General features: G+C 40.8%; 1 protein-coding gene across 2 annotated transcripts in view; it reads right to left on the reverse strand.

The window, feature by feature from the left end:
- Positions 1-911: 911 nt before the first annotated feature.
- Positions 912-25,060, reverse strand: part of SNX19 (sorting nexin 19) — a 67,132-nt gene continuing 42,983 nt past the window's right edge. For both annotated transcript variants that reach the window (XM_069080460.1, XM_069080461.1), the window contains exons 9-11: positions 6,073-6,257; positions 5,362-5,449; positions 912-3,140 (exon numbers count right to left, since the gene is read on the reverse strand). In XM_069080460.1, coding sequence (XP_068936561.1) covers positions 3,008-3,140; positions 5,362-5,449; positions 6,073-6,257 — 406 coding nt within the window. In that variant the 3' untranslated portion in view covers positions 912-3,007. The remainder of the gene's footprint in view (positions 3,141-5,361; positions 5,450-6,072; positions 6,258-25,060) is intronic.

Here is a 25,060-nt window from a genome sequence, read left to right on the forward strand (position 1 = left end):
ACAACAAAGTTATTGAATCAAAGACCTGGACTCCAAGGAAACTTATGAGTCATCTAGTCCATTGCCTTCTTCCTTTTATAGATGAGGCAACTGAGGCCTAGTGAGGTTAATGACTTGTCCAAGGTAGCTAGTAAGTAGTTGAACTAGGATTTGAACTCAGGCCCATGGCTCTGAATTCATCCATCTTTCTACCATACCCCACTCTCATTAGTAGCTGTGATCTATTGCACTGTAAGGAGAACCAGGGGTGGGAGTAGAAAGAAATAAGAGGTAAGTGGTGGTGGTGGTGGTGATGGAGGTGATCTTCTGCAACTTCTTCAACGTGGCACCTCCTACGATGCTTTGCATATTTCCAGGCCCAGAGAGGACTCCCTTGAGCACCTTTTAGGTACTCAAATTCTTTTTTTTTTTTAAATTGATGAATTAATGAATGAAAAATGAGACCTTAGTTCCTACCTCTGTAAAATTGGAGAACTGTACTAGATAACTATTGAGGTCCCTACTAGTTCTAAATCCTGTAGTCTAGGATCGGGGTAATTTCCCCAGTTCCTGCTCTTCTGCAACATAGTTCCCAGCAGTGAACAATAAAAAAAAAGCACAAGGCAAGACAGCCTCCAACTTGGACTAGTCGGCCCAGCATATTTGTGGCATCTCTCCCAGGTACAAGACTTCCCATGCTGCCTGAACTTGCTCCCTGAAACCTGGCTGGTTTGTTGGAGAAGCCCCATGGACTTTTTCCTTTGTCACTCTCATTCATTTGCCTCCTGGGCAGAGTGGGCCCAGGGACAGTTTTTCTCTTTGGGGGCAGGTGGGAAGGAGGCAGGCCTTTTTTATATAAGGTAGAACCCAAGGAAGCCCTCCCCAGTGCTGGAAGCGACTTAAGATTCTTAGGAATTTACAACCACAGGCAATTTATGGTCTGTCCAGTTATTTATTGATTTTGTGCCACGTGTAAGCTGGAACTAGTCATTTGACATGCACCCAACCTGTGGCTGGCTGCCCAGAGAAGCATGGTAGGACAGGTGGCCAAGAGCATGTGTCAAAGGGAAAAGCAGAAGATGGGACACCTCCAACTTTCCAAAGCAGCAATGTTGGCCTCCGGGTGAAAGAGCTGTAGGAGGAGAAGCCCCAGGGAGTCAGGATGAGTGCCCTGTCCCATCCCATAGCCCTACAGACACTTACCTAGGAAATCAGCCATAACTGCCTCTTGATGAGATAGTTTTGGGTGGGAGAGGCCTTGGGGACACTGAGAAAGCCTAGCAGTCATAACACGCTTAAACCCAGAAAGGACCTTAATTCGATCACACTCAACAAGCCTTTATTAGGTGTCCACTATGTGAAGGGCATTGAAGTTATCTCATCTAGCTTTCTTGACTTCAGGCATAATTTCATCTAAAAACAATCCCAGCCAGTTAAAAAATCTGAGTGGTTTGAAACTTCCACCAAAAGAGATTCCATGGCCTCCCACTTCTCTGTGCAGTGCACCCTCTACCTAATAACTTTGATATGCTTTCATGTCCTTTCATGTCCTCATTCTCAGCTCCCAAGGCTTAGCCAAGTTGGATGATGTTACAGAGAATAAAGAAGAAAGTTGTTTCCCACTGATTTGATGTATGCAGGATGCCAGTGGGCACAAGCCAAGCTAAGGGTCAGAACAATGTTTTCCCACTGCTTTGGCTTTATCACTCACCCTTCCCTCCACTGTTTACTTAGTCCTTATCCTACCACTGCCTATGTTGGTGACCTTGGATAGGTCACTTCGGTTTCCTCACCTATAAAATCAGGGGGTTGGAACAGATAACCTCTGAGTACCCTTCTAAATTCTAGATCTATAATCCTTCCTTTGGAACTTTTTCCTTTGCCTCCTTTCTCTTCTAATTTTCCCTTTAATCACTCATTTCTTCTTTTTGACATACTGCAGTCCATCATAGTGCCTTTTACTTAATCAAAGGAAATATATCTGAGCTTTGTAGGTACCAAAGTGTAACCTTTAGAAATGGGTGAAGATATAGCCCCATAGACTCTTGGTTCCATTCCTTAAATAGCTCAGGATAAGGAGGACCTGTATTTCCTTGACTTTTGTGCAAGATTTTTCTTTCTCTTTCCTAGATGCTGGCCCAGGAAGTTGAAGCAGCAGATTCCCTTCCGCTTTTGCTTCTGGTTCAGGGAAATGGAACTTGAACAACCTCCCAAATTTGAGGAGAAAAAAATGAACCAAAAAAACCCTGATAGATAAGTCTTACCAGGAAAGCTGGGAGGAGAGGGGAGGAGCAGATTCACCAGAAGTTCAGGACAGAAGGAATGATGCTGTCCAACTAGTGTTTTCTCTCATAGGGCTTGTGCATGAGGACATAGCCAAGGAACCAATAGCAGTGAATCAAAAGACCCTCTCTCCTCTCCTAAGGTGAAAGATGAAGCCAAGTAGGATAAGTGAATATACTTTCTCTGCTACCTGATGGCATTACCCTGAGTTCCCTTTCCTTTGAAGAGGAAAGAAAGTCCCAGAGACAGGCAGTCTCTTACCTAAGAGGGACTGGCAGCAGTTTTCCTCTGTTTTTCCCAGAACCCAAGTGGCAAAGGAGTTGCATAGGGCCAAGTGATAGCTGTCAGCGTTTCATGATAGACATTGGCAAAGAAAGGGATGGGATAGGATGTATGACATTACCCTTTCTTCAATTCCCAGTACTTTTTCTAAAGAAATCAGGCCCCACCCACTACTAGTGACCCAACTGGGATTAAGGAACCATGGAAATGGAAGGGCATACAGGTGACATATTCACCCCTAACTGCAAACTCGGGTGATCATTTACCAAAAGTAGAATTGGTGACTGGGACAGGAGCTATGGCATAAGGCTTTCTCAGTCACTATTGCTTTAACCATATAACTTCCAAGACCACAGGCTTCTCATCCTGTTTCCCAGGTTGTTGAGATATCCTGCACGTTACCACTTGGAAATTTATTCTCTTTCCCTAGTCCTATCCAGAATATTTGAGGAGTGTTCAGCAGTCAGGGGGAGACCCCCATCCTCCTGGGATTACTTGGTGTGTCTGGAGCAGGGGTGGTTGTGGCAGATTCCTCAGCAGAGGCACCGAGATCCAGGAGCTCCAGGATGATATCCCAGAGGCAATAAATTAAGTGCCTGAAATGAACCGACAAAGAGTAGGGTTTTAGTAGACTACAAGATAAGAGTCAAAGGTGCAACATGGTGGCCAAAAACAACAAAACTTGTGATCTTGAGTTAAGTTAATAAAGGCACAGTGCTCAGAATGAGAGTTGACAGTCCTGTTCTGTATTGCTCTGCTCAGTACACAAGTGCACTATTGTGTTTGGTTCTGGGTGCCAAAGTTTTGGAAGGATATTGACAAACAAGAATGAATCCAGAGGATTTAAAGCCATACTATATGAAAACTGACTGGTTGAAGGCCCTATGGATATTTTACCTGAAGAAGAAACTTAGAAAGGGTTGTTAATGTTTAATGTAGAATAAAGTTGGACTTACTAGTTAGGAGGCATCTGTTTGAATACTACTTTGGACACTTACTAGGTATATGATCATCAGCAAGTGACTAACATCTTGGAACTTCAGTTTCCTCATCTATAAAATGGGGGTTATAATAATTGTACTATTCATTTAACAGGGTTCTTGGGAATGAATAGCTTTATAAACGTTAAGTTCCATTAAAAAAGGCATCTATATGGAAGAGATCAGACTTATTTTGATTACCCTTAGGGGATAAAACTAGAAGCAGTGGATGACAGTTCTAGAGAGGAAAGTTTTAATTCAATGTAAGGGAAAAAAGTTTCAATAATTAAAACTGTCCCAAAATGTAATGGCCTGATGCATGGGCTAGAATTTCCCATCACTCAAAGCCTTTGAGCTGAGATTGGATAAACATTGTGGGGGAAGAATCTCCTTTTCAGTGAGAGAAATTATTATTAATAGCCAGTTTGGGGAGAATCAGATTTCTTCCTTTTTCTTTTAGCCTCATTTCAAGACCTCAGTCTCTGAAGGTTGAGCTAACCCTCTCCTCTATCCAGATCCCACCCAAGTGGGGCTGCCATTGCAGTCTACTTAGCTTTAAAAGACCAGGTCTTCTGTCACATCTGGGGCCATCTTCACTTGTTCTGATGTGAATCTGGCTACTGGACCCAGATGGCTTCAGAAGAGAAAGTGAGGCTGGTAAGTTTACACAGCCTTCCCTCACTTAAATCCAATTCACTTGCATGTCATGGTATCACCTCCATGATGTCATGCTCCTCTTCAAGAGTGAAGGACAAACAAACAAATTAATAAAGACAAAAAAAATTTAAAAAAGAAAAAATAAGAATGAAGGCCAAAAATAATCATTTTATAGATGAAGAAACTGAGGCTCAGAGAAGGAAAATTATTTACAGGATTTAAATTTCAGATAGATTTGGATCTCAAAGGTATCTTAGAAGTCATTCATTCCAGTTCCTTCATTTTATAGACGAGGAAACCAAGACCCTGAGTTAAGTGATTTTTGCCCAAATCACTTTGCTGGTGAATGTCTGAAGTAGGATTTAAGCCCAGGTTTTTTGATTGCAAATATAATTCTCTTTCTACTTTATTAGTGGTTCTTAAACCTTTTTTGTGAAATGAACCCTTTTGGCAGTCTGGTGAAACCTATGGGACCCTTTCTCAAAAAAAAAAAATTGAAGGAAATGTTGAACTTCAGTTAGTTTAGTGAAAATGAGATGTTATTTTTTCCCACCCAAGTTCACAGAAACCTATCCATGCATTACTAAGGAATCTGCTGACCCCAGGTTGCTCAAAGTTTACCCAAGTTTCCCTAGCTAGAAAGATATAAATATAGAACTAGAACTCAGAGTTCTTGCCTTTCAGTCCAGACATTTTCCCACTATTCTTCTCCAATAAGTGTTTCTCTCTAGAGGGCCATTGTCAGACTACTCATGTAGAAACATATTAATATGAACTGATTATCATCTCTTTACATATAAGTATTCTCCCTGAGTCTCTCTCTTTTTCCCCCAAGAATGAGAAGATGAAACTTGCCTAATACTGCAGGGCAAGGTTGGACTCCCCCAGTCAGCAAAGGTCTGTTTGTCCAATGGTCTGCCTGAGGATAGTGTGCCTGAGGCTGGCCTATGTTTAGATTGATCATGGTAGGGCATGGATAGCAACACTCTGCCTTGGGGTCTAAGATCTTGGGATTTTGACCAGTTAGTTTCTTGCAGGCTGTCTGATCTTGCTCTTAGGGGGCTAGAATCAGGAAGAAGTATCACCCAAACTCTCTGGCCTAGACCCCTTGACCTCCCAGCTCTTGGGCAGTTGCTGCCATTGGTTGAGCAGACATTCAGGATACACTTTTCATCTCTACCTGTTGATGAGTGGTTGCTGCAGAGACTCCAAGACCAAACCCCAGCTCAGGCGGCATTTGCTTGCTCCAAGGATTTCCACTACCAAGTCTGATAGGGAAAAAACAGAGAAATATTTGTGAACTTTCCTAACAGTGCTCAGCCCTGTACCCTAAATACATGCAGCTTCTGCTCTGCACTTAGAACATCCTCTTAGCATAGCCTCAGTGAAAAAAGACATGGGAACCTAGTACTGATTCCCTCCCTTACTAAAGGGAGTAGAGGATCGATAGGTCGAATAGGTCATAGAATTTAGTTATATAAAGAGCCTTAGAATTTATCTAATCTGGCCCCCTCATTTTACACATGAGGAAACAGAAGCTCAGAGAATTTAAAAGTTCCTTGTCCAAGGTCACACAGGTAGCAAAGCTGGATCTCTAAACTAGATCACAGATTTAGAGCTAGGAGGGACCAAAAGACCATTGAGTCCAATTCTATCTCTACCCTGCCCCCATTTATAGATGAGGAAACTGAGACCCAGAGAGGCAGACTAAGCTGCCCAAAGTCACACAGGTCGTAAGTCACAGAGCTAGAATTTGAACATAGGTCTTTGGACTGGGTTTTTAATTATTCCATATTGTTTTATTTTAGTCTGGGGACAGAGCAGCTTCTAAGGTTTTAGGAACTAAATCATGAGGAAGGGGTACAGGGTCAGTATCATCTGTCTGGCTCACCTGGCAGGACTCCCATCAGGCTTTGCAGAGCTTGTTCCTCAGTAGCTTCCTTCTGTTTCTGTGTTCTCAGTGGCTTTGGCAGCACTGGCAGAGTGCCCCCTGGCCAGATGGACTCCTGTAGGAGCCGGAGATACTGGACCCAGCGCTGGGGACATGTCAGATTAGCTACCTGGACCTCTAGCCACCTGCCAGGGGAGAAGAGGAAAGGGAGGGAGAGAAGAGATGAGACAGATGACCCAGATGGGCCAAAAGTATTTTGCTGTAAAAATATGCATTTGAATATGCAGACACTTCACGTGACTGCCTTGATAATGCAAATTGTTGTTTTGTTTTGCTGTCCTTTTCTTGGCTTTTGTGAATGTAGAAGTTAATCAGTTCTGCTTTTTCCAACTAGTTCAGCCCCTAATGATCAGTCCCTCAGAACTCAACAGTGGTTAGTGTTTGTATTACACTTTTTGGCACCTGGTTCTATGTTGTTTTACGTTCACGTGTTTCACATGGGTAAGCTAATCTCTTCAACTAGGTGGTAAGCTCCTTGAGCACAGGAACCATGTATTTACAGACAGTCCTCAGCTTAGGTAAAGAGTTCCCAACCCAGGGCACTAAGATCCCTGAGGGTTACAGCTTATGGGGATATGGGAAATATTTGGCAAAAATAATAATTATTCTATTGTAACATTCAAATTTATTATAACTTTGTGAAATCAGTATTCTTAACCTTGTTTATAACCAAAACCAAAACAACGATGATAATAAAATAGCTAACGTTTATTACATGCCCACTATGTGGCAGGCACTGTGTCAAATGCTATACAATTGTTACCTCATTTGATCTTTACAACAACCCTGGGAGGTAGGTGCCATTAATATCTCCATTTTACATATGAGGAAACTGAGGCAGACAGAGGTTAAGTGACTTGAAGCTGGACTTGAACACAGGTCTTATTCTTTTTTTTAAATTAAAAAAATTTATTTACCATTTGTTTATAACATTCAGTTCCACAAGTTTTTGAGTTCCAAATTTTCTAACCCCCCACCCACCCCACCCGTGGCAGCATGCAATCTGATATAGGTTCTACATATACCTTCATGTTAAACATTAGCAAAGTTGTAAAGAATTATAGCCAATGGAATGAATAATGAGGAAGAAGAAACAAAACAAAACCAAAAAGAGAGAGAGCAAGTAGTTTTCTTCAATCTGCATTCCGTCTCCATAATCCATTCTCTGGATGTGGGTAACCTTGTCAATCTTAAGTCTTTTGGAGTTGTCTTATAACCTTGCATTGCTGAGAGGAGCCCAATCTATAAGAGTCAGTCATCACAGATATGATGTGTCTGTAATTGTGTACAATGTTCTCATGTTCTGCTCTCCTTACTCAGCATCAGTTTATGTAAGTCTCTCCAGATTATTATGAAGTCCGTCTGCTCCTCTTTCCTTTTTTTTTTTAAGCAGTTGGGGTTAAGTAACTTGCCCAAGGTTATGAGGCCAGTTTTTTTTTTTGTGTGTGTGTGTGTGTGTGTGTGTTAAGTATCTGAGGCCGGAACCAATCCTGGGTCCTCCCAACTCTGGGGCTGGCACTCTTACTCACTGAGCCACCTACCCACCCTATGGTCCTCATTTTTTATAGCACAATAGTATTCCATTATATTCATATACCACAACTTGTTTAGCCATTCCCCAATTGATGGGCATCCCCTTGATTTCTAATTCTTTGCCACCACAAAAAGAGCTGCTATAAATATTTTTTTACATACTGGTCCTTTTCCTACTTGTATGATCTCTTTAGGATACAGCCCTAGAAGTGATATTGCTTGGTCAAAAGGTATGCACATTTTCATAGCCCTTTGGGCACAGTTCCAAATTGCTCTCCAGCATGGTTAGATCAGTTCACAACTCCACCAACAATACATTAGTGTTCCAAATTTCCCACATCTTCTCCAGCATTTATCATTTTCCTGTTTTGTCATGTTAGCCAATCTGACAGGTGAGATGTGATACTGCAGAGTTGTTTTGGTTTGCATTTCTCTCATCAATAGTGACTTAGAGCATTTTTTCATATGCTTACAGATTTCCTTAATTTCTTCCTCTGAAAATTGCCTGTTCATATCCTTTGACCATCTATCAATTGGGGAGGGTCTTTTTTATTCTTCTATCCTGTGTGCCACCTAGAAACAAACTAGAGGCTGAACATGTCATGTGGACATCTCTTTCAAAAACTATGCCAGAATAAAACTATTTGTGAACAAGAAATAGAACTGTGGTTTCTCTAATTTATTTGGCTGTATTCTGATAAACATTAAACAACGTTATGATACTCAAATATTATGTACCAAGTAGAGGTGTCATCACAAAAAATTAGTCTATGTTATTTCTCATGTGCATGAGCATGGCAAACTCTAGAATCCTATTTTCTTTCATATTGAGTAAGGGGCATAGAAAGGTTTACTGAAGAGCAAGGGTTACAGGGATGCAAAAAGGTCAGGAAACCATGGCTTTTTCCAGCATTTAGTACACAGCTATCCTGAGACTGAGCGGAATGGATTCTCAAACATGCACTCAGCAGAAAGAATAATTTGCTCTCTAACCCTTAAGCTTACTGCAGAAACATTTATGAGGAGGAAAAGGGCAGCCAAGCAAACATTTATGGTTCCTTGACTCAAAAAGTCACCAAGTGACCCTAAGTTTCCTCAAAAGCCTTCTTAAGAATGCTTGTTAAAATCTTAGAGAAGCCTTCCTGAATTTTGATGAAGGCTTTGTTGTAGGAGGTAAGGAAAGCATGTCAGGATGGGATGAAAAACCTCTGGTTTGTGGCCCTTTCTTAAGCTGAGGGCCCTGATTCTTGCTATCATGGTGGGTAGGGAGGAAGACTGTGCAGTCAAGGGAGGGCAGCATATAAATCAATCTAGCTATTTCAAGCCTGAGGTATGGTGGGAGCAGAAGTGAGGTTACTCTTAATAGAGATGTCCCTGGGCACAGGGTGAGGTACATCAAGGCAGGGATTATGCCTTATATTTCACTCTATATGCTACTTCTACCCAGCACATTATACACATATTGATGCTTGATAGGCCAAAGACTATTGCATAGATAGATGAGTTGAGTGATAGCTGAGGACCAAAGAAACTATACCTAAGTAAGAAGAGGGAGACTAAAATGAAAGCTAGGGTACAGTCATTCTTCATTTCCTGAAGTCAGCTTTCTTTCCCAGTTTAGAAACAAGCCCATTCTTTAAAATAAGGTTACAGGAGCAGGTAGATGACACAATGGGTAGAGCACCGCCCTCCCTGGAGTCAGGAGGACCTGAGTTCAAATCCAGCCTTACCATCAGTGTGACCCTGAGCAAGTCACTTAATCTCCAATTGCCTCCAATAAGTCAAAAAGATGAGGTTGATGGAATCCTAATAAAGCTGCCCCCAGCCCTTATATTCTAATGTCATCACAGGCCCCAGTGTACCTACCTAGCCCTCCTCTCCTGCCAATATCCTAACTTCTTCATATATGCCTCACTGATCACTGGAACAACAGGTGTGTCCTTAAATTCTTAGTTCCCACAAAAACATCAGGTGTGTCCATGTGATGGGATCCAGCTACTTCCTCTACCTGGTGACTGCCCCCAGACCCATTCCCACAGAAACAGGTGTGTTATTGTATTCAATCACAATCACATCATCCATCTAGCCCAAGACAGAACCACAATACCTAACTATTTGTCTTAACCAGACAGGACCACAATAGCTAGCCAGTTAGAGGGCAGCATGACCAGAATGTTTAACCAACGAACCATAGATGGGACCCCTCCTCCATTACCTAATCCCTTAACAAACCTTTACTGTCTTTTTAATAGTCATAATTTCTGTTATATAATTGCATCTTTACCCTGTAAAAATCCATCTTGTCTCTCTGAAGTTTCTGGTGCCTCTTGGAATTTAGCCAACTTCATGAGAGGCGTCAGTCTCAATAAATGCCTATACTTGGATTAGAGGTGGTCTGACTGAATTCTTTGAGACAGTTATAACACAACACATCATGAAACCCCAACAGTTTTTGGGTGGGCAGAGCCCCCACTGCAACAAGGTTACCAAAATTTTAGGTCCAGGGCCTTAAGAAGACAGTTAATGTTATGTTCCTGCCTTTGGGCAAGGCTCTATTTAACCAGCGGAGTAACTTAGTCTTATTTGAACCATCTCCAGAGAAAGAGATTCATATATTCTCTTGGTACTGACAAACCTTAGAGTCAGGAAGTTACTTGCCATATTTACCTAAATTTCACTTCCTTGAACTCTTCTTCCTTCAGTTCAATCAGTCACCAAGTATTGTTGATTCTTTATTCACTGCCCCTCTCAATTCCTTCCCTTTCTTTTGTCCCGATTTGCTACCACAGCAAAATCAGACTCTTAGAAAGGACCTCAGAGATTTATCAAGCCTAACTACTACCTAAAACACTACTCCCTCCTGTAACTTACTCAACTGACCATTCATCCTTCTAGCACTGGACAGCAGGTACTTAAGAAATGCGTGGTGGATTGAATCTTCTAACCAAAAACCTCCAGTGACTTTTGGACAACTCAAATTATTAGAAACACTCTGATGGCATGCTTCTGTAATCCTTGCTCTTGGGAAAGTGGAGGCTGGTGGATTGCTCGAGTCTGGGAATTCTAAACTGAAGCAGGGCTAAAGCTGATTGGCTGTCTGCCCTAAGTGTGGCATTAAAATGGGAGCCTTTGGGACTGGAAGGCCACCAAGCTACTTAAGGAGGTCCAGATCAGAAAAATGGAGCAGGTTCTGTGCTGATTAGTGTTGGGATCAGGCCTGTGAATAAATGGTCACTACACTTCTAACTTAAACAGAACAGGGAGATAAGTATTAAAAAAAAAAAAGTTCCATGGTATGAGATGAAATCTACCAAACAAGGTAGTAAGATGATTTCTAAGCAAGACACTGGAAAATGCTTACCTAAAAAGGCACCTAGGAAACACCAATTGCAATAGACTTTTAGTGGGGACTTGAAATGAGATGTGGGAAAGACTTTAGCTTAATAAGGCCAAGGTCTCCCAATGCATCGGGGCCATCTCCAGTTATCCTGATCTATATCTCAGCACTGGACCCAGATGACTCTGGAGGAGAAAGTGAGGCTAGTGACTGCACAGCCCTCCCTCACTTAAATCCAATTCACTTGCATGTCATGGCATTACCTCCCTGATGTTATGGCCCTCTTCGAGGATGAAGGACAAACAACCACAACCATCATGTAACTTTCACCCACTAGTTCTACTTCTGAACCAACCAAAAGTTCATTAAGTGCTTAATAAATACTTTTTCATCCTTTCACATATCAGTCACAGGGCTTTATTAGATATGTTTTCTCTGTGAAGACATACAATGTTTATTTCCTATTGGGCCACCTTCCAGGAGGCAGTGTAGTGATGATGACTGAGTTTCTCCTCTAAGGCAGTATCATATGAGTAATTTAGTTTTCCTGGTAACTGTCACTTCATCCATGTTACACAGTCAAGGAATTTTAGGGCTGAAAGGGACCTCATTGGACATCTAATCCAACCCATAACACAGGCAACTCATGGTCATCCAGCTTAAAGACCTTCAAGAAAGGGGAATTCACCACTTACTGAAGCAGGACATTCCACTTTGGGATAGCTCCAATTGTTAGGTAGTTTTTCCTGATATCCACCCTAAATTTACCTCTTTGCAAAATCCACCCACTGTTCTTGGAAAACCAGGTTCACTGGAACCAAGTATAAACCCATTTCCACTTAACAGTCATTCAAATACTTGAAGATAATTATCTTCCCTTTGAGTTTTCTCTTGTCCAGTCCAAGTACTCCCAAATTTTTCAATCTTCATATAACATGGAATCAAGGCCATTGACTCCTGATTGCCCTCTACATATTACTCCCCCTCTGCCCCACATGCCCTCCTCCCAGTCCTATCCCTGCCCATTGGACATCAATACTTCCCACTTTTTTTTTTTTTTTTGCTTTTTGGAGGGGGAAGGGCAGGGCAGTTGGGGTTAAGTGACTTGCCCAAGGTCACAAGGCTAGTTTTTGTGTTAAGTGTCTGAGGCTGAATTTGAACTCAGGCCCTCCTGACTCCAGAGGCCGGTGCTCTATTCACTGAGACACCTAGCTGCCCCTTCCTATTTTCTTTACAAATGTAGACTACTCTTTTGGACATTTTAAGCTATCCATACTCTGGCCCCTTCCTGCTTTTCCAGTCTCCTTATGTTTGATTCCCCTCCATATACTTTCTGGTCCTACTGCACTGACCTGCCTCAGTGATTTAGATTGGAATCTCCCATTAGAATCCAAGTTCCATGAAGTCAAGGGGTGTTTTTGCATTTCTTTGTATTCCGAGTGCTTGGCATATAGTAAGTGCTTAATAAATACCTGTTGCTTGACTAACAAAATAGTCCCTGACCTTGAAGAATTCACATTTTAACGACATGTAAATAAAAATATACACAAAAAGTAGATGGAAGGTAACTTGAAAGGAGAAGTCACTAGTAGCTGGACGACCTGGAAAGGAAGGATGAGGTCAGTGGATTTAAGATGGGTCTTGAAGGAAGCCAGGGAAACTAGGAAGGCAATTGAGAGGGCAGAGAATTCTAAAAATGGCAGACAGCTCTGCACAGGCATAATGGTGCGAGGTGGTGGGTCATGTTTGAGAAGGTGCAAGTAGGCCAGTGTAGATGGATTAGAAGGTTTGTGGAGGGGGATAAGGAAAGGAAGGAAGGGACCAGGTTATAAAGAGCTTAAATGCAAAATAGAGAAATTTTAGAAAAATAGAGAAAATGCAAACTAGAGTCGGAAGGAAATCAGAAGCCACTAGAAGTCTTTGGTAGGTGTGTGTGTGTGTGTGTGTGTGTGTGTGTGTGTGTGTGATCAAACCTATCCTTTAGGAAAGTCATGACTCTGTACAGCTCTGCCTCCCTTAAGTCCAATTCGCATGCAAGTTAAGACATCACCCTCTCTAAGTCATCTCTGAGAACAGAATGAAGGACAAACAGTGAACAATCAAATGGAGAATGAGTTGGAGTGGGGAGAGACTTGAATCAGGAAGACCAGTTTCTATGACCTTTCTTATGTCATGAATAAAGATATGCTTGCTTCTCACAATTTTGTAACTACAAGTGCCATCCTTTGGGAATATAATGAAGACAACTGCTTTCTGGAAATATATATTCAAACATAGCTACATTAATAACTGGGGCTTTTCCCCCTTTGGTAGGATCTCGTGTATTTTCCATATATTTCCTATAGACTTTAAGTCAGCATGCACATAGTAAATTTCAAGGGAAAGAGTCTTAATCATCTTCATTAGAGGACCTTTGATCCTCACTTGAAAGAATGACCCAAGGTCATTCATTCTTGGCCCTGGCCAGATAATTTAGAGGAAGCAGTCTCAGGAAGCCTTGAACATACCAACTCATTACTGTTCTGCATGCTAATGTAAGTGCAATTGCTTTTCAACTTTCTTTTGCTTTCACCCACAGAAACAACCTAAATATTCTTTACAAATAAGAGAGGAGATAATGGGAGAGTGCTGAACTTGGAATCAGAAAGACCTGGATCCAGATCTTGCCATAGACACTCAGTAGCTGTGTTACCATGAGCAAGGTATTTAACACCTCCAAGCCTCAGTTTCCTCATTTGTAAAGTGAGTGTGTTGATGTCAATGGCCTCTAAAGTTTCTTCCATCTCAAAAATCTACGATCCTGTAAGAGTCTACTTGTGCTTAAAGAGCCCAATAGCACCTAGCAATCATAGAGGGGATCAACTACCTCTCTTTCCTTTGTTAACCCAACTTGAGCACATTGGGAAACATTCCAACCCTATATTCTCATATAGCTCACAGAATTGCTGTGCCTAAAGATCCCAAAGGTGGTTCAGTCAGCTGGAGTATACAGGACTGGGCCTGGAGTCAGGAAGAACTGAGTTCAAATTCAGCCTCAGACACTTACTAGCTGTGTGCCCCTGGGTAAGTCACTTAACCCCTACTTACCTTAATCCACTGGAGAAGGAAATGGCAAACCACTTCAGCATCTTTGCCAAGAAAACCCCATGGACAGTATGGATTTGCCAGGAAATTCCATCCTCATAGGCTGATGCTATCTAAACTTTATTTGGAGTAGCTAGGTTGCACAGTAGATAAGAGTGCCAGGCCTGGAGTCAGGAAGACTCATCTTCCTGAGTTCAAATCTGGCCTCAGACACTTAATAGCTGTGTGACCCCGGGCAAGTTACTTAACCCTGTTTGCCTCAGTTTCTTCATCTGCAAAATGAATTAGAGAAGGAATGGCAAACCACTTTAGTATCTTTGCCAAGAAAACCCCAAATAGGGTTGCAAAGAGTGCAACATAACTGAAAATGGCTCAACAACAACAAAGATTCAAAAGCTTAGATTTATCATGTAAGAATGATGTGTAGCTTCTAGCTATGGGAAAATAATAGAATCTGAGAATTAGAAGGGAACAAATCTTTGTTTATCTGGTCTACTTTAGCTTCCTATCAGTCCAGTCTTCTCAGTATAAACTGAGGCAAAACCTGGTTCAGGTGTAGATCATAGGGGAACTATCCTGTTCTTTCTACCCATGCTTAGGAGGGGGAAGGGGTTATGAAGAAGCACTCACATAGGGCCTACTATGTGGTGACTTATAAGTCCATACTGCCTGGTAGTTTATGCCATCACCCTTGTACCAGAGTGACTTGTAACCTGTCCAATGGCAGAAAGGAGCCGCCAAGGCAAACTTTATTTAACCTCCACCATGCCAGACAGTCTACATTCCTCTCAAGCAAGGCATTCCAGCCCTGAGGGCTCCGTTCTCTCTAGCCCAAGGCCCAAGAATAGTACTCAGAATAGGAAGCCTGAAAGGTAACGGCAGGGCAAGAATTACAAGCATCAATGGAGATCAAGAGCGGCATCAAAGGCACAAAGCCATCCATTCCCCGAAATAGCCACCACGATCCCATTTGTTATTCTTAGGGCTGCTCAGTCTTTTTATAGGGCTTTTCATTCAGCAAGTCTAAGATGCCTTACCAAAGAGATCTGGTAGCACAGATTGCTATCCTTGTTTATGAAGAAGGGTGGCTGAAGGGAGACAGGTTAAATGACCTGCAAATCACTCCAGAGATCACTCCATATGCAAGAAAAACCTAGGACCATAGGAATTCTCTACTTCTCTCTAAAACAGGGGTTCTTAACTATAAACGTGTTTTGTTTCTTGAACTTCATCATTGTATCTCAATATAATTGGTTTTCTTTTTGATTCTATGTTTTATTTTATGCATTTTCAAAATTGCTCTGAGAAAGGGTCTGTAGGCTTCACCAGACTTCCAATGGGGTCTATTATTTATTGTGAGAACATATGAGTTCTTGAGAACTGATTTTATTATTAGAGGACGGTGAGGTTTATCAGATCAAAGTATGTGTCTTCAATAGAAATGGAACAAACTTAGAACAAAAGATAATGATTCTCTTTTTCACATACGTTCATGGGCCAATTTTTCTTTGTGTCCTTCTATTGCTATTTGATGGTACCAATCATATTAATAACTTGCCCTCTTCAAAGGATACCCAAAGGAAGACTTCCCAGATTATGTCCAAATTAAGTATAAATTCTAACTCAAACCCGGAATGAACAATGAATGATTTTCTCTTCAACATGATGCTTTGTTCACGTTTTCTAGACACATTTCTGTGCATTTGTTAGAACTTTAATTGAATATTAAACCATCTTCCCAATCCAACAAAAAGACAAAACAGGGTATTAGAAAGAGTACATGAAGTGCAAGGACTAGTTTTGTTACTTGTGTACCATATGTCTGATTTTCGGTATCTCACCTGCTCTCTTTAGCCCTCAGGTCTTTATTTGGAAAGTGAAATATTACTAGAAAACCTTATCTCACTTAATCAATCAACATGCATCTCCAAAATGCCAAGCCTACGAAGCACTTGAAATATAAAGACAAAATTAAAACAGCCCTTGCCTTCAGGTTGCTTACTAAGGGTTTAAAGAAGACCCTTGGAGTTTCTAAGGGATGCTCTCTCTAAAATGAATTGTTAAAATAACCAATATTTGCTGAGTATTTTAGTATTAAAATTTGACCCTCATAACAGCCCTATCTGGAAGATGCTATAGGTATGATTTAACCTCATTTTCCCCCTCAGTGACTGACAAAAGCAGGTACTTAATAAATGCTTGTTGATGAATAGTTTGATTTTACAGAAAAGGAAACTGAGGGTCAGAGAAGAGGAACAAGTTCAATTAGATTCAACAGATATTTGCACACCTACTATGAGTAAGTCGTGCTTGCTTCTGGAAATTTTTAAAAACTTGAACTTGTGATTTCATTGGAATAGGGAACTCCTAGTGAGGAAATTTCCTCTACCAATGCAGACCAGCACCTGCTTTGCTATTTAAGAGTATTAGAAAGCTGATTGGAAGTATTAAGAGGTAAGTGACTTATGTCACTTTGTCTGTCAGAGGCAGGACTTAAACTTAGGTGTTCCCATCTCTGAAACTAGCTCTCTTTTCACTAGGCCATCCTACTTTTTACTGGGGATACACTCCCCACATCAAACCTGTAAAATAGTTCCTCATGGAGCTTATTTTCAAGAAGTTATAAATGTTAAAAGTGGAATTCAAACTCATCTTTCCTGACTGCAAAGTCATTGTTTTTTTTTACATCATACTGCCTTGAACAAAAAATTGGAATATTCCATAGAAGAAAAATATATTTAAAAGTAACAACAATAGTAATAGCTAGCACTTTTATAGTGCTGTAAGTTTTGCAAAGCACTTTACAAATATTATTTCATTTGATCCTTGTAACCCTGAGAAGTAGGTGCTATTACTATTCCCATTTTACAGATGAAGAAACTGAGTCTGAGAGAGGTTAAGTGACTTGCCCAGGGTCACACAGCTAATAAGTGTCTGAAACTAAATTTGTCAGATTTTCCTGACTCCAGGTCAAGCACTCTATGCTCTATCCAATTTATCAGATAGATAAAACAAAAAAATGTTGAGAAACCAGTAATCGGAGGGTTAGAGAGGACTGGACTCTTCCAGTCAAACACTAGCTGTTGACAAAGGCAAAGCCTTGGTCATCCACTACAGACCCCTTTGCACAGAATGGGTCAACCAAGGATTTCTGTTAGAGTCAGTTTCAGGAGCATCAGTAGACACATGCCAACTAAAAGAAAATAAAACACATTCAAAGACTGAAAAGATAAGAGTTTGGAAACTGGAGTCTGTTCTCCAGGTGCAAACAAAATTTTCTACACTCCCATTTTTCATGCCCTATATCAAAGATGAGAAACACCTGAGAAAGAAAAATAAAATCACTTTTTGAAGAATTTACCCCTTGGCCTCCTCCTTTCTACTGACCCCACTCCCACCCCCCTTTCCTTCCAGAATACACACTTTAAAAGGATTTCACTGGGACATTTGGGATCAGTCAGTTTTCACTTCTTAGCCCCAGGAAACCTGTGGGTAACATGACAAGCTGCAAAACTTTCCTGTTTACAGAGATCTGTGGTAGGGTATGTGGTCTTAAAAGATGAATGTTTGGGCTACCCTGGGAAGTAAAAGTCTGGGAGAGAAAAACAGCCCTCTAGGATTTGTGAGAAGTAATTCAGTTTCTAAACAGGTTGCTCTCTCTCTGTCTTTGTCTTTGAGTCTCTCTGTCTCTATCTCCTGTGTCTCTGCTTCTGAATTTCTTTGTCCCTCTCACAAACACATATCCAAGCACATGCAGTCATTCTCAGAATTGTAAAGGGTGTCTTCAGCAGCTCCCCTTCCCCCAATTACATGGAAATATCATCTGCAAAATGGGAATACTCGTTCTACTCATCTCAGAAGTGATTTTAAGAAAAACACTTAACAAACCCTAAAATATCCTGTTAACATGAGCTACCATTATTTTTCTCCAATCAGAGAATGTCTAATTTGCTTGGTACAGCACCTAATATTATATTATTATGCAGATAGTGTTCCCATGATAATGCTAGAGTTCTCTCAGAGTTATTTTCTCACTTTATTCATTTGACAAACATTTATTAAGCACTTACTACATACAAAGCACTGTGCTAGGCACCAGGGACACAAAGGCAAAGATGAAAACTGTCCCTTCCCTTAAGGAGTTTGCTTTTGAGTCACATCTGACTCTTCATGACCCCATTTGGGGTTTTCTTGGCAAAGATACTGGAATGGTTTACCATTTCCAACTCCAGCTCATTTTACAGATGAGAACTAGGGTAAACAGGGTTAAATGACTTGTCCTAGGTCACATAGTTGGTCAGTGCCTAAGGCCAGATTTGAAATCAGGGAAATGAGTCTTCCTGACTTCAGGATGGGGATTCTATCCACTGAACCACCTGACTGTTCCTAATGGAAGAAATTTATTTTCTCTATACCCAAGATGTACCAAAAAAACCTCATAATTCATCCTGTTTTTGACCTAGCTTTGTACCTTCTTTAGCTAGCCATAGGTGGCCTTGAAATGAAAATAAGGCAGGAAAGATATAAGGGGGAAAATAAGGGGGAATAAAAGCCTGTCTCCTTGGTGTTTATTGTTTCTCTCATTACATGTGTAGAGTGTTATCTTCTTCTATTTCCCCATAGAATATAAGCTCCTTGAGAGCAGGGACTATTTCATTTAGGTCTTTTTCGTTCCAGGGTTTAGGATAGTGCCCGGTGCAGAGTAGACACTGAAAAAATGCTTGTCAACTGATTTCTGGGATGGTAGTTTCATAACTGGAAGGGACGTCAGACATCCCCCACTAAGCCCCTAGCTTTAAAAATGAAAAAAACTGAGCCCAAATGAGATTGAGTGACTTGCTTAAGGCCTCATTGTAAGCATAAGACTTGGAATTTGATTTCAGATCATCTGGATACAGAGTCAATACTCTTCCCATTATTTCACCTTAATCTAGAATGAAATGATGTATGTAAAAAAAGTTTATAAACCCCAAAGTGCTATAGAAATATCGATTATTGTTATTGTTACTACTCTTATCTAAACCAAGGAGGAATATAAAGAGCCATGTGTTTTCTTCGGTTGAAAATAATAGAATTTACTTGTCTTAAAGTCCTTCCTCTCTCCAACTTCTGAAAATTCACCGTTGATAGGATACCAACCAAGATGGTCAAGGAAATGGAAAACTCCAAGGAAGTTATGCCTACATCTTGCAGTAATCCTGATTTTATAATTCATTTACTAAAAGCAGCCATTATTATTTAGGTCACTCAAAACAGGTGCAAGGTAAATGTGCTAAAAAAAAGTTGGAAAAGAATTCCAAATGGAATTGGTTTTATTTTCTGATGACTGACAAGTTACTATTCTAATCTCGGCATTTGATACAAGGATAACCACCCCTCTCCCCACCTCCCTCCCCCAAAGAAAAGGGAAAAACAAACCCTGTTCTGGAGGACCATCTCCGAATGATTTAGTGCACATGACAGTCTTATTAGGGGGGCCACAAATAGCCAATAAAATGAGGAAAAGCAACAATGGATTAACACTCAGATACTTGAGAGCTCTGTGGCTGCCCGGCATGAAACGAGGTTGGGATTGAGAAGTGATTGGGGCTTGCCATTACACTGGGGGTACATACCTAGCCCATGCTGTAAGGGGCCCCTATTTGAAATAGCTGAAGATAGAGGAATGAAGTGGTAGCTAAAAAGAAGCTAATTTAATACCAGGGCTTAAGATGGCACTTCAAGGTCAGCAGAAGGTCAGCTTCCATCAAAATAGCTGAAACAAGAAAACTTAAGAGTAAGGAGAGAGAGCTTTAGGGACCATGCCTAATCCAATTAGCAAAATTCCACCTCATCTCCCCTTTTTCCCAGATAGCTGCTGTGGCTGAGAGAGGGAAGGCTCAGAACCTACCAGGCTTGAGGTTTGGGGGATGGGAACATGACTCTTCTCTGCCCTTTAAGTTCACTAACCTGTGGCCCAAGGACAACTGTGGTCCTGGCACAGGATTCTGGGTCCCCTTTCCCTTTTTCTTTGGCTCTGTGCATCTCTCTCCTTTTTGTTGCACTGTTATTATTAGAAATAAGGCTCATTGATGGGTAGCCAAAGATGAGGGGATTGAACAATCAAAAAGCAGTAACCTTCAGGGAAACACTAAAAACGATGTAATAAAAAAATTTCCTAGTAGGTTTATCAAGTTAGTCAATCAACCAATTAACAAGCATTCAAGAAGTACCTCCTCTTATAAGACATCATGCTAGGTGTTGGAGAAAGGAATGAGAGGAGATAGTGGAAGGTTGGGGGAAAGCCCTGCACTCAAGAAGCTTATATTCCCCACAAGATTAATTTTATGTTAATGTAGTTGTAATTTTTCTGTTTACATGTGGGAGGACTTGGATCAACCAATGATTTAAGGATAGACAATTCAAAGAATGGAAACAGTAAAAAAAGATGAACTTATTACTTTTCCTATTGAGCCTGAGCACTCTTCACTGGGGACAGGAGATGGGAATTGGGCTTAACTGTCATAATTTGGTGTTAGTGGAAAGATCAAAGGTTCAATACACCTGACTTTGAGGCCTGGAAATGTGGTCTTGGGCAAATGGCTTCACATCTCTGATCCTCAATTTTCCTTATTTATAGAATGAATGTAGTGGGCTGGGTTATCACTGAAGTTCCTTCCATTGCTGGCCTTCTTCAGTTCCCTGAATTTAGGAAGCAGAGAGGGACAAGATCTAGCTTTACAACATCACAATCATCTGTTTCACCGGTGTTAAGGCCTACTAAAGCAACCAATTGATGAACTTGAATCAGCACAAACACTAATGAATACCTCCCTCCTCACAGCCTCCAGGAAGAAGACCCAAGACCAAATAATTGCATCTGGCACCTTTCAATCTCCCCTGCAAGAACTTGAGTTCTTACCCAGTGATCCCCTCATATCATTCTCCAATCCAATCCAATCAATGTCACCAAGTATTACCATCTCTGAATCCAACAAACTCCTATACCAGCAGCCTTTCTATTCCCTAGTACCCATTCATTCCCCCATGGGAAATGCTGCCATATATCAACTCCTCCTCTTCCCAGCTTCCTTTGTAGCTGAAAATGGAAGCCTCTGCATTAGCATTTCCAGGTGCAACAGCACCCTCAATCTCAAAACTCCTGCATTCTGAGTGTGACCACAGTAGGGTACAGGAAGTGACTTTTTCAATTTCATTGGTAGTTAGGGCCTCTGGAATCCAATAAACAAATATAGTTCCTGAATATGCAAATTAAATCACTTGAGATTTACTAAAACAAAACCTGGTAGTCATCTAAGCATGAAGAATTGGGAGTCCTATCCAAGACTGGGGGGATAAAATGTTGAAGCTCCATCTTTAACTTCCTGGAAACAATTCCCTTTCCAGCACCCTGTAAAACCTTTACAATGGCATTAAACCATGAACACTGTGTTCTCTCCCCCCCAGACCTAGCACATTATTATGAAGTGTTTGTTCATCTAATCAGTAACTCCCACCTTCAGGACAGGAGGGAAAAGGGGACTGGGGAATTGCTGGTAGGGATACAGGGCATTTCCCGGTGAACAAACTGTTTTTGCCAGCTCCACACCTGATAAAAGTAACACATCTCTGTTTCCCGGGCCCTTTCCCAGGGCTCTGCCTTCCTGCCTGCTGGCCCTGTACCATCTTTCTCTCCCCTCCATGTTTATACATATTTCCTCCCTGTGAGTTTCCAGCTCCTAACTTCTGAGGGCTATGACCAGCCAGGCCCAAGTCACACAGCTAAAGTTCAGTCTTGCTGCCCTCTTCACTGTTAGATCTAAGGCAGGAATCATGCTCTTCTGCCCTGGGTAAGAAAAAAACTTTCAAGGACCGAGGATAAGAATATCTATTCTCTCTATCCAGCAAAAACCTGGTGATAGTGGAAGCTTGGAGCGATTATGATTTTTTTTCTTTCTTTATACTTGTTCTTATTATTCACTCAAGAAATATTTGTTGAATGAATGCTGAATGCAGTTTAAAATGTGCCCATATTTTCTGATGTACAGTACGTGCTTGAGGGGAAAACAAAACTCACACACACGCACACAAACACAGACTCCAAGACATGGTGATTTGAGTTATAGACTGTTATTTTTAGCCATGAAAAGATTCTGGGGGAAGTGGTGGTTGTAGAGCTGAAATTAAGTAGCAGAGATTTCAGAGAGTCTGAACTGGGGGAGTAATCTGGGTATAGCCCCCAATCTCTAAGAGTTCAATCTGGTCTTACTTTGTTATTCTCATTCTATCATCTCATGTACTTGGCTCAATACTCCAAAAGATTTATGGTTTTATAATCATAGACACTCCACTGATGCAGATGGCAATACCTTCTGCCTTCGTAAAGGGTCTTCAAGAGTTTTTGCTGGGATTGTTTGTTTCCTCCTCAGAGCACTGGAAGACAACCTTTTAGTAACACACTTTTCTGAATTTAATTAAGATTGAATTTTGGAAGACAAGAGTAGGGTATTAAGCCCACACTCTTAGATTTCTGGACCTGCCAGAGCTTGAGCTCAGCTGGCAAAGCCTTTGAGAACTCTCATATCTAAGCTTTGGTAAGTTATAAGAGTAGAACTTTGGTAGAGAACTGTAATATATATATATATTGTATATATATAATGTATACTTAAAAAAAAAAAGCTGAGTTATGAAAAAGCGCATGGCCAAGGCAATTTGGCATAGTGGGTAGGATCTTGGTCTTGGACTCATAGGTAAGTTACTTCTTTTTTTGCTCCTTGAGGGCAGGGATTGTTTAACTTTGGTCTTTATATCCCCAGTGCTTACCACAATCCCTGGTACTTAATAAATGCATGCTTTTATTGAGCACAGAGAAACAGGGACACAACCTGGTCAGGTAGGGCACTATGTTGACCTGTCCTATACCACTCCGGGACAACAAAAAAGGATCTTTAAGGACTAGACTAGGGGCTTTGGTAGGAGAAACAGGTCAAGCCCCACTTTGTCCTGAAAAATGTAAGAATGGGCTCTTGTGGGTGGTGATGGAATAATAATGTGTAGCATTTGGTATGCTTGGCAAAAGAATTTTCATAGACAAAATTTTTAAAAAAGAGAGACTTCTAGTGGGAGCTGGCAGAAACATTTGTCCCTTTTCATTTTAATCTTAAGGAAAGACATTTGTCTTTTTGATGATCATCAACTTCCCCGACTTGAATAAGGACTCTACTTGGAATGGTGGCCAATCTCTCTGTATCAATGAAGGCCTTCTGAACTGGTGTTAGCCAGTATTCAAGAGACCCTACAAGTGTTATCTCTTTGTCTGACTCTCATAAAATACTATGGATACAGAATGAGTGGGAAGTCAAAAGCTTTCTGAATCTCTTTTCTATAATATATACTAAAATATCAAATGACTTACAAAACCACAATGGGAGGAATGAAAGTGGGGGTGAGGGAGAATTGAAGAATGGAAACATTTCAGTACTACTTGCTATTTATGTTTAGCCCCGAAGACTTAATTAGGAACCAATTTAATTACCACAGAGAGAGCAATATTTAAAAGGATAAGTTGTTAAACTCAGTATGGGGTAATAATACAGAGAAAAGGGAATATGAAGGTGACATTACCCTATCCAGGTAATTATGAGCTCTTTACAAAACAAATTATCAGTTATAGGTATTCTTCATTCTAAGTAAACTCCATATCTATAATCTCATATTTGAAATTATTGATGAAGGAAACCAATTTGTTTTATATAACCTGGAGGGCTAAATGTAGGATATTTTCAAGATGGAGGACATCACTTGCTAAAAAATAACAGTAGGGGCAGCTAGGTAGTGCAGTGAATAGAGCACCAGCCCTGGAGTCAGGAGGACCTGAGTTCAAATTCGGCCTCAGACACAACACAAAACTAGCCGTGTGACCTTGGGCAAGTCACTTAACCCCAATTGCTCTACCTTCCCCCCCTCAAAAACCAAAAAGAAAAAAAATCTAAAAAAATAAATAAAAATCTATAAAAAAAAATAACAGTAACTGACAAAAAGGTGATATTGCCTCCTGACTTTATCATGGAATTAAAAGTCTGTAGAAATTGGAAGGGACCTCAGAGGTCAATCAGTATTAACCCCCAAATGAGCAGAAGCTCAAGCTCTAACATCCCTAACAAGGGGTCTTCCAGGCTTCACAGACCTCTAGACACTGCAAATTACTAACTCAAAAGAGGGAGCCAAAATTCTAGGAGTTTGGAGTAAAGTCTGTGGTTTCTAAGCATGAAGGATATTCTTGTAGCCTGGGTGTTGCAGAGTCCCAATTTAGATCTCCAAGGCAGGAAAATAACAAAAGTGTGACCACTGAAAAGGGACTGTAGTTGGGAGTGTGGGAGGGGGGGTTGAGGATCAGCAAGCTTCAAGCTCAATTCAATTCAGATATTTATCAAGTGATCTCTACATTCAAGACGCTATGTTATTAATACACCATCATGTCCAGAGAGTTCATCAAATTGACCATCATATTAATCCGTCTTTCATAAAAAATTTTCAATTCAGCCTAATGGCAAATTTATTCTGTGCAAAAACAACCATCATTTTATAATGAAAATAAAATCTATTTCTTGGAAATGTGTCAGTATTGCTGTAATACATCTCTTACATAATGGCATGCCCAAAAGACAAGGGTGGGAAAGCAGTACTTTGATGTAGCTATTTCATAATAAAAATAAAAAGTGCTAGCATTTACATAGCCCTTTAAAGTTTAGAATGTACTTTACAGATATCATTCCCTTTCATCCTCACAACAGCCCTAAGGGGTAAGTACTATTATTTTCCCCATCTTACATATGAATAAACTGAGGCAGACAGAGGTTGTGTCATTGAACCCGGCAGTTCAGTACCAAGAGATAGTATCACAATTTTGGTTGTTAAACACAACAGGATTAAACCTTTTAGCAGCAACATCCTAAAAAGCTCACAAATTGGGGCTAACCCATGAACAATTTTTGC

The sequence above is a fragment of the Petaurus breviceps genome, unplaced genomic scaffold (genome assembly GCF_028583685.1).
Source record: "Petaurus breviceps papuanus isolate PSGF00001 unplaced genomic scaffold, PetGlider_PUasm1.0 91133, whole genome shotgun sequence".
Classification (NCBI taxonomy): domain Eukaryota; kingdom Metazoa; phylum Chordata; class Mammalia; order Diprotodontia; family Petauridae; genus Petaurus; species Petaurus breviceps.